Source organism: Dendrobates tinctorius, unplaced genomic scaffold (genome assembly GCF_039654945.1).
Source record: "Dendrobates tinctorius isolate UK_male_01 unplaced genomic scaffold, ASM3965494v1 ptg000178l, whole genome shotgun sequence".
Lineage (NCBI taxonomy): Eukaryota > Metazoa > Chordata > Amphibia > Anura > Dendrobatidae > Dendrobates > Dendrobates tinctorius.
Window position 1 is genome coordinate 2,000,494 of NW_027361845.1, and position 10,516 is coordinate 2,011,009.

Sequence of the window (10,516 nt, forward strand, 5' to 3'; positions counted from 1 at the left end):
AAATGTCCTCTGTACAAAGGAGTCAAAGTGTAAAATATTTGGCTATAACAGAAGCTGGAGAGGGGAACAATAATGAGGGTCTGCAAAAACAGTGAAGCAAGGTGGAGGGTCCCGCAAGTTTGGGGGCAATATTCCAGCAAAAAGAGATTGGAATTTTATCTGGAGTCTGGTGTTCTCAATACTGAGAAGTACAGACAGACACTTACCCAACATGTGATACCATCAGGAGGCGTCTGACTGGTTAAACATATATTCTACAGCCCAATAACGACCACAGGCACCCGGCCAATGTCATTAACGACGAAGGGTCCTGGGGGTAAAGATCCGGGCCCCAGAGAGCCCTGATCTCACATCATCCCGTCTGTCTGGGATCACACAGGAGATCTGAGGTCAGTCTTTCAAGATGCTTGGGACAACCTCCTGCCGAGATCCTTCATAAACTGTACAAGTGACAAGTACCAAAGGAAAATGATGTGGAACAGAGGAACTACTGCTGGAAATAACACTTCTTTTTTGTTAATTGACTATGCACTTTGATACTTTAGAAAAAAATATTAATACTTATATTTTTAAAAGTATTTTCACTCAACTGAATTTATCCACATTTGCAAAAAACATTTCCACAGTTCTGTATATAGATGGGTGACATTAGGCCCTAGTTGGGTGCACTGTATATAGATGGGTGACATTAGGCTCTAGTTGGGTGCACTGTATACAGATGGGTGGCATTAGGCTCTAGTTGGGTGCACTGTATACAGATGGGTGGCATTAGGCCCTAGTTGGGTGCACTGTATATAGATGGGTGACATTAGGCCCTAGTTGGGTGCACTGTATATAGATGGGTGACATTAGGCTCTAGTTGGGTGCACTGTATACAGATGGGTGACATTAGGCTCTAGTTGGGTGCACTGTATATAGATGTGTGACATTAGGCCCTAGTTGGGTGCACTGTATATAGATGGGTGACATTAGGCCCTAGTTGGGTGCACTGTATATAGATGGGTGACATTAGGCTCTAGTTGGGTGCACTGTATATAGATGGGTGACATTAGGCCCTAGTTGGGTGCACTGTATACAGATGGGTGACATTAGGCCCTAGTTGGGTGCACTGTATACAGATGGGTGGCATTAGGCCCTAGTTGGGTGCACTGTATACAGATGGGTGACATTAGGCCCTAGTTGGGTGCACTGTATACAGATGGGTGACATTAGGCCCTAGTTGGGTGCACTGTATACAGATGGTTGACAATAGGCCCTAGTTGGGTGCACTGTATACAGATGGGTGACAATAGGCCCTAGCTGGGTGCACTGTATACAGATGGGTGACAATAGGCCCTAGCTGGGTGCACTGTATACAGATGGGTGACAATAGGCCCTAGCTGGGTGCACTGTATACAGATGGGTGACAATAGGCCCTAGTTGGGTGCACTGTATACAGATGGGTGACAATAGGCCCTAGTTGGGTGCACTGTATACAGATGGGTGACAATAGGCCCTAGTTGGGTGCACCGTATACAGATGGGTGACAATAGGCCCTAGTTGGGTGCACCGTATACAGATGGGTGACATTAGGCCCTAGTTGGGTGCACCGTATACAGATGGGTAATATCAGGCTCTAGTTGGGTGCACCGTATAGAGATGGGTGACATTAGGCCCTAGTTGGGTGCACTGTATATAGATGGGTGACATTAGGCTCTAGTTGGGTGCACCGTATACAGATGGGTAATATCAGGCTCTAGTTGGGTGCACCGTATAGAGATGGGTGACATTAGGCCCTAGTTGGGTGCACTGTATATAGATGGGTGACATTAGGCTCTAGTTGGGTGCACTGTATACAGATGGGTGACATTAGGCTCTAGTTGGGTGCACTGTATATAGATGGGTGACATTAGGCTCTAGTTGGGTGCACTGTATACAGATGGGTGACAATAGGCCCTAGTTGGGTGCACTGTATACAGATGGGTGACAATAGGCCCTAGTTGGGTGCATGTATACAGATGGGTAACATTAGGCCCTAGTTGGGTGCACTGTATACAGATGGGTAACATTAGGCCCTAGTTGGGTGCACCGTATACAGATGGGTAATATTAGGCTCTAGTTGGGTGCACCGTATAGAGATGGGTGACATTAGGCCCTAGTTGGGTGCACTGTATATAGATGGGTGACATTAGGCCCTAGTTGGGTGCACCGTATACAGATGGGTAATATCAGACTCTAGTTGGGTGCACCGTATAGAGATGGGTGACATTAGGCCCTAGTTGGGTGCACTGTATATAGATGGGTGACATTAGGCTCTAGTTGGGTGCACTGTATACAGATGGGTGACATTAGGCTCTAGTTGGGTGCACTGTATATAGATGGGTGACATTAGGCTCTAGTTGGGTGCACTGTATACAGATGGGTGACAATAGGCCCTAGTTGGGTGCACTGTATACAGATGGGTGACAATAGGCCCTAGTTGGGTGCATGTATACAGATGGGTAACATTAGGCCCTAGTTGGGTGCACTGTATACAGATGGGTAACATTAGGCCCTAGTTGGGTGCACCGTAGACAGATGGGTAATATTAGGCTCTAGTTGGGTGCACTGTATAGAGATGGGTGACATTAGGCCCTAGTTGGGTGCACTGTATATAGATGGGTGACATTAGGCCCTAGTTGGGTGCACTGTATATAGATGGGTGACATTAGGCTCTAGTTGGGTGCACTGTATACAGATGGGTGAGAATAGGCCCTAGTTGGGTGCACTGTATACAGATGGGTAACATTAGGCCCTAGTTGGGTGCACTGTATATAGATGGGTGACATTAGGCTCTAGTTGGGTGCACTGTATACAGATGGGTGACAATAGGCCCTAGTTGGGTGCACTGTATACAGATGGGTGACAATAGGCCCTAGTTGGGTGCACCGTATACAGATGGGTAATATTAGGCTCTAGTTGGGTGCACTGTATACAGATGGGTGACAATAGGCCCTAGTTGGGTGCACTGTATACAGATGGGTGACAATAGGCCCTAGTTGGGTGCACTGTATACAGATGGGTAACATTAGGCTCTTGTTGGGTGCACTGTATATAGATGGGTGACATTAGGCTCTAGTTGGGTGCACTGTACAGATGGGTGACAATAGGCCCTAGCTGGGTGCACTGTATACAGATGGGTAACATTAGGCCCTTGTTGGGTGCACTGTATATAGATGGGTAACATTAGGCTCTTGTTGGGTGCACTGTATATAGATGGGTGACATTAGGCCCTAGTTGGGTGAACTGTATATAGATGGGTGACAATAGGCCCTAGCTGGGTGCACTGTATACAGATGGGTAACATTAGGCCCTAGTTGGGTGCACTGTATACAGATGGGTAACATTAGGCTCTTGTTGGGTGCACTGTATATAGATGGGTGACATTAGGCTCTAGTTGGGTGCACTGTACAGATGGGTGACAATAGGCCCTAGCTGGGTGCACTGTATACAGATGGGTGACAATAGGCCCTAGCTGGGTGCACTGTATACAGATGGGTGACAATAGGCCCTAGTTGGGTGCACTGTATACAGATGGGTGACAATAGGCCCTAGTTGGGTGCACTGTATACAGATGGGTGACAATAGGCCCTAGTTGGGTGCACTGTATACAGATGGGTAACATTAGGCTCTAGTTGGGTGCACTGTATACAGATGGGTGACATTAGGCCCTAGTTGGGTGCACTGTATACAGATGGGTGACATTAGGCCCTAGTTGGGTTCACTGTATATAGATGGGTGACATTAGGCTCTAGTTGGGTGCACTGTATACAGATGGGTGACATTAGGCTCTAGTTGGGTGCACTGTATACAGATGGGTGACATTAGGCTCTAGTTGGGTGCACTGTATACAGATGGGTAACTTTACCCCCTAGTTGGGTGCACTGTATATAGATGGGTGACATTAGGCCCTAATTGGGTGCACTGTATACAGATGGGTGACATTAGGCCCTAGTTGGGTGCACTGTATACAGATGGGTGGCATTAGGCCCGAGTTGGGTGCACCGTATACAGATGGGTGGCATTAGGCCCTAGTTGGGTGCACCGTATACAGATGGGTGGCATTAGGCCCTAGTTGGGTGCACCGTATATAGATGGGTGACATTAGGCCCTAGTTGGGTGCACCGTACAGAGATGGGTGACATTAGGCTCTAGTTGGGTGCACTGTATATAGATGGGTGACATTAGGCTCTAGTTGGGTGCACAGTATACAGATGGGTGACATTAGGCCCTAGTTGGGTGCACAGTATACAGATGGGTGACATTAGGCCCTAGTTGGGTGCAGTGTATATAGATGGGTGACATTGTGTGCACTGTATATAGAGGACATTAGGCACTCGAACTTGGGTGCACTGTATATTTGCTTGTGTCCCACAATCATTCAGATAGTGTCACACAGGGCTCAGTGTGTTTATATGTCTGACAGCGGCCTCCAGCTTCGTGCAGTGATTGTGTGTGGGTCACACAACTCCCGGACGGCTGCAGCATCTGTGTGACAGCAGCAGATTGCAGTGTGTGACGGTGGTGGAGCGCACGGTGTGTGTAGGTCTGACGTCGCCCTCCAGCCTCGTGCAGTGATTGTGTGTGTGTGACAGCAGCAGATTGTAGTGCAGGCCAGGGTGACATCGGCCTGTTGTTGGCAGCAGTGCAAATATTTATAGATCGCAGTGTGTGTGACGGAGGCGGGGGCGCAGTGTGTGTGACGGAGGCGGGGGCGCAGTGTGTGTGTGACGGTGCAGTGTGTGTGTGACGGTGCAGTGTGTGTGTGACGGTGCAGTGTGTGTGTGGCGGGGGTGCAGTGTGTGTGCGACGGGGGTGCAGTGTGTGTGCGACGGTGGCGGGGGTGCAGTGTGTGCGACGGTGGCGGGGGTGCAGTGTGTGCGACGGTGGCGGGGGTGCAGTGTGTGCGACGGTGGCGGGGGTGCAGTGTGTGCGACGGTGGCGGGGGTGCAGTGTGTGCGACGGTGGCGGGGGTGCAGTGTGTGTGACGGTGGCGGGGGTGCAGTGTGTGTGACGGTGGCGGGGGTGCAGTGTGTGTGACGGTGGCGGGGGTGCAGTGTGTGTGACGGTGGCGGGGGTGCAGTGTGTGTGACGGTGGCGGGGGTGCAGTGTGTGTGACGGTGGCGGGGGTGCAGTGTGTGCCGGGCGCGGTGTGGGATCCACGCAGGGTGCACTGTATACAGATGGGTGACATTAGGCCCTAGTTGGGTGCACCGTATACAGATGGGTGGCATTAGGCCCGAGTTGGGTGCACCGTATACAGATGGGTGGCATTAGGCCCTAGTTGGGTGCACCGTATACAGATGGGTGGCATTAGGCCCTAGTTGGGTGCAGTGTATATAGATGGGTGACATTAGGCCCTAGTTGGGTGCACCGTACAGAGATGGGTGACATTAGGCCCTAGTTGGGTGCACCGTATACAGATGGGTGGCATTAGGCCCTAGTTGGGTGCACCGTATATAGATGGGTGACATTAGGCCCTAGTTGGGTGACATTAGGCTCTAGTTGGGTGCACTGTATATAGATGGGTGACATTTAGCCCTAGTTGGGTGCACAGTATACAGATGGGTGACATTAGGCCCTAGTTGGGTGCAGTGTATATAGATGGGTGACATTGTGTGCACTGTATATAGAGGACATTAGGCACTCGAACTTGGGTGCACTGTATATTTGCTTGTGTCCCACAATCATTCAGATAGTGTCACACAGGGCTCAGTGTGTTTATATGTCTGACAGCGGCCTCCAGCTTCGTGCAGTGATTGTGTGTGGGTCACACAACTCCCGGACGGCTGCAGCATCTGTGTGACAGCAGCAGATTGCAGTGTGTGACGGTGGTGGGGCGCACGGTGTGTGTAGGTCTGACGTCGCCCTCCAGCCTCGCGCAGTGATTGTGTGTGTGTGACAGCAGCAGATTGTAGTGCAGGCCAGGGTGACATCGGCCTGTTGTTGGCAGCAGTGCAAATATTTATAGATCGCAGTGTGTGTGTGACGGAGGCGGGGGCGCAGTGTGTGTGTGACGGAGGCGGGGGCGCAGTGTGTGTGTGTGACGGTGCAGTGTGTGTGTGTGACGGTGCAGTGTGTGTGTGTGACGGTGCAGTGTGTGTGTGTGACGGTGCAGTGTGTGTGTGTGACGGTGCAGTGTGTGTGTGTGACGGTGCAGTGTGTGTGTGTGACGGTGCAGTGTGTGTGTGTGACGGTGCAGTGTGTGTGTGTGACGGTGCAGTGTGTGTGTGACGGAGGCGGGGGTGCAGTGTGTGTGGCGGAGGCGGGGGTGCAGTGTGTGTGGCGGTGCAGTGTGTGTGGGGGTGCAGTGTGTGTGGGGGTGGCGGGGGTGCAGTGTGTGTGGGGGTGGCGGGGGTGCAGTGTGTGTGGTGGTGGCGGGGGTGCAGTGTGTGTGGGGGTGCAGTGTGTGTGGGGGTGCAGTGTGTGTGGGGGTGCAGTGTGTGTGGGGGTGCAGTGTGTGTGGGGGTGCAGTGTGTGTGGGGGTGGGGGTGCAGTGTGTGTGACGGTGGTGGGGGTGCAGTGTGTGGGGGGGTGCAGTGTGTGGGGGGGTGCAGTGTGTGGGGGGGTGCAGTGTGTGGGGGGGTGCAGTGTGTGGGGGGGTGCAGTGTGTGGGGGGGTGCAGTGTGTGGGGGGGTGCAGTGTGTGGGGGGGTGCAGTGTGTGGGGGGGTGCAGTGTGTGGGGGGGTGCAGTGTGTGGGGGGGTGCAGTGTGTGGGGGGGTGCAGTGTGTGGGGGGGTGCAGTGTGTGGGGGGGTGCAGTGTGTGGGGGGGTGCAGTGTGGGGGGGTGCAGTGTGTGGGGGGGTGCAGTGTGTGGGGGTGCAGTGTGTGGGGGTGCAGTGTGTGGGGGTGCAGTGTGTGGGGGTGCAGTGTGTGGGGGTGCAGTGTGTGTGACGGTGGCAGGGGTGCAGTGTGTGTGACGGTGGCGGGGGTGCAGTGTGTGTGACGGTGGCGGGGGTGCAGTGTGTGAGGGTGCAGTGTGGGCGGGGGTGCAGTGTGGGCGGGGGTGCAGTGTGTGACGGTGGCGGGGGTGCAGTGTGTGTGTGAGGGTGCAGTGTGTGTGTGGGGGTGCAGTGTGTGTGCGGGGGTGCAGTGTGTGTGCGGGGGTGCAGTGTGTGTGACGGCGGCGGGGGTGCAGTGTGTGTGACGGCGGCGGGGGTGCAGTGTGTGTGACGGCGGCGGGGGTGCAGTGTGTGTGACGGCGGCGGGGGTGCAGTGTGTGTGACGGCGGCGGGGGTGCAGTGTGTGTGACGGCGGCGGGGGTGCAGTGTGTGTGACGGCGGCGGGGGTGCAGTGTGTGTGACGGCGGCGGGGGTGCAGTGTGTGTGACGGCGGCGGGGGTGCAGTGCGTGCGACGGCGGCGGGGGTGCAGTGTGTGCGACGGTGGCGGGGGTGCAGTGTGTGCGACGGCGGCGGGGGTGCAGTGTGTGCGACGGCGGCGGGGGTGCAGTGTGTGTGACGGTGGCGGGGGTGCAGTGTGTGCCGGGCGCGGTGTGGGATCCACGCAGGGTGCACTGTATACAGATGGGTGACATTAGGCCCTAGTTGGGTGCACCGTATACAGATGGGTGGCATTAGGCCCGAGTTGGGTGCACTGTATATAGATGGGTGACATTAGGCCCTAGTTGGGTGCAGTGTATATAGATGGGTGACATTAGGCTCTAGTTGGGTGCAGTGTATATAGATGGGTGACATTGTGTGCACTGTATATAGAGGACATTAGGCACTCGAACTTGGGTGCACTGTATATTTGCTTGTGTCCCACAATCATTCAGATAGTGTCACACAGGGCTCAGTGTGTTTATATGTCTGACAGCGGCCTCCAGCTTCGTGCAGTGATTGTGTGTGGGTCACACAACTCCCGGACGGCTGCAGCATCTGTGTGACAGCAGCAGATTGCAGTGTGTGACGGTGGTGGGGCGCACGGTGTGTGTAGGTCTGACGTCGCCCTCCAGCCTCGTGCAGTGATTGTGTGTGTGTGACAGCAGCAGATTGTAGTGCAGGCCAGGGTGACATCGGCCTGTTGTTGGCAGCAGTGCAAATATTTATAGATCGCAGTGTGTGTGACGGAGGCGGGGGCGCAGTGTGTGTGTGACGGAGGGGGGGGCGCAGTGTGTGTGTGACGGAGGCGGGGGGCGCAGTGTGTGTGTGACGGAGGCGGGGGCGCAGTGTGTGTGTGACGGAGGCGGGGGCGCAGTGTGTGTGTGACGGAGGCGGGGGCGCAGTGTGTGTGTGACGGCGGCGGGGGTGCAGTGTGTGTGACGGCGGCGGGGGTGCAGTGTGTGTGACGGCGGCGGGGGTGCAGTGTGTGTGACGGCGGCGGGGGTGCAGTGTGTGTGACGGCGGCGGGGGTGCAGTGTGTGCGACGGCGGCGGGGGTGCAGTGCGTGCGACGGCGGCGGGGGTGCAGTGCGTGCGACGGCGGCGGGGGTGCAGTGCGTGCGATGGCGGCGGGGGTGCAGTGCGTGCGACGGCGGCGGGGGTGCAGTGCGTGCGACGGTGGCGGGGGTGCAGTGCGTGTGACGGTGGCGGGGGTGCAGTGTGTGTGACGGTGGCGGGGGTGCAGTGTGTGTGACGGTGGCGGGGGTGCAGTGTGTGTGACGGTGGCGGGGGTGCAGTGTGTGTGACGGTGGCGGGGGTGCAGTGTGTGCCGGGCGCGGTGTGGGATCCACGCAGGGTGCACTGTATACAGATGGGTGACATTAGGCCCTAGTTGGGTGCACCGTATACAGATGGGTGGCATTAGGCCCGAGTTGGGTGCACTGTATATAGATGGGTGACATTAGGCCCTAGTTGGGTGCAGTGTATATAGATGGGTGACATTGTGTGCACTGTATATAGAGGACATTAGGCACTCGAACTTGGGTGCACTGTATATTTGCTTGTGTCCCACAATCATTCAGATAGTGTCACACAGGGCTCAGTGTGTTTATATGTCTGACAGCGGCCTCCAGCTTCGTGCAGTGATTGTGTGTGGGTCACACAACTCCCGGACGGCTGCAGCATCTGTGTGACAGCAGCAGATTGCAGTGTGTGACGGTGGTGGGGCGCGCGGTGTGTGTAGGTCTGATGTCGCCCTCCAGCCTCGTGCAGTGATTGTGTGTGTGTGACAGCAGCAGATTGTAGTGCAGGCCAGGGTGACATCGGCCTGTTGTTGGCAGCAGTGCAAATATTTATAGATCGCAGTGTGTGTGACGGAGGCGGGGGCGCAGTGTGTGTGTGACGGAGGCGGGGGGCGCAGTGTGTGTGTGACGGCGCAGTGTGTGTGTGACGGCGCAGTGTGTGTGTGACGGCGCAGTGTGTGTGTGACGGTGCAGTGTGTGTGCGACGGTGCAGTGTGTGTGTGACGGTGCAGTGTGTGTGGCGGAGGCGGGGGTGCAGTGTGTGTGGCGGTGCAGTGTGTGTGGGGGTGCAGTGTGTGTGGGGGTGGCGGGGGTGCAGTGTGTGTGACGGTGGCGGGGGTGCAGTGTGTGTGACGGTGGCGGGGGTGCAGTGTGTGTGACGGTGGCGGGGGTGCAGTGTGTGTGACGGTGGCGGGGGTGCAGTGTGTGTGACGGTGGCGGGGGTGCAGTGTGTGTGACGGTGGCGGGGGTGCAGTGTGTGTGACGGTGGCGGGGGTGCAGTGTGTGTGACGGTGGCGGGGGTGCAGTGTGTGTGACGGTGGCGGGGGTGCAGTGTGTGTGACGGTGGCGGGGGTGCAGTGTGTGTGACGGTGGCGGAGTGCAGTGTGTGTGGGGGTGCAGTGTGTGCCGGGCGCGGTGTGGGATCCACGCAGGGTGGGTTGCAGTGTCTCCAGCCCGTGCTGAGCCTGCAGTGGGTGACACGCAGCAGACTGCGGCGGGTGCAGGCTCTGGGCTGGGTGCAGCACTACACACGGGGTGCGGGCTCGGCCGTGGAGCTGGGGCGCCGTGCGGGGGCAGGCGGGGGATGGGGAAGGACACTCACATCTTGCAGGTCGCTTGCTCTGGTGCTGCTGCAGTTCCTTCTTCACCAGCTTCTGACAAAAGATGGCTCTCAATGACGTCACCAACATCCGGGGCTTTGCAGAGGGGGAGGGGCAGGGAGGGGATGACGGAGGGGGATGGGAGGAGGCCTGGCAGCCATGGGTCGTCCATACAATGTGTGACTGTGTATATCCATGATCTGCAGTGTGAGAGCGGCCATGTGTGCGGGGACGGGGTCACTGAGGGGCAGAGGCTGGACCCGTCACTGCACCCACTCAGGAGGGTGAAGCCGCAGCCCCACGGCAGGGAGAAGGCAGCCCCATGTCAGTACATGGGGTCTACACCGGGCGCACACCGTCCACAGTCACACATGGCACCCAGGGAGGCTCCTTATCGGCTCAGCGCTGGGTGCAGCCATCTACCAAGATTGTCCGGTGTCACATAACGTTAGATCATGCTACGTCAGTCACAATTATCATGGATTAGTTACAGTATATTATCAGACACCGTATAACGGTATTATTTATATCAGACACCGTATAACGGTATTATTTA

General features: G+C 56.1%; 1 protein-coding gene across 1 annotated transcript in view; it reads right to left on the bottom strand.

Moving 5' to 3' along the window:
* Positions 1-10,147, bottom strand: part of VAMP2 (vesicle associated membrane protein 2) — a 33,416-nt gene extending 23,269 nt beyond the window's left edge. The window contains exon 1 of the mRNA XM_073551635.1: positions 9,963-10,147. Within this exon, the coding sequence (XP_073407736.1) occupies positions 9,963-10,132 (170 nt within the window). The 5' untranslated portion in view covers positions 10,133-10,147. The remainder of the gene's footprint in view (positions 1-9,962) is intronic.
* Between the last annotated feature and the right edge of the window lie 369 nt (positions 10,148-10,516).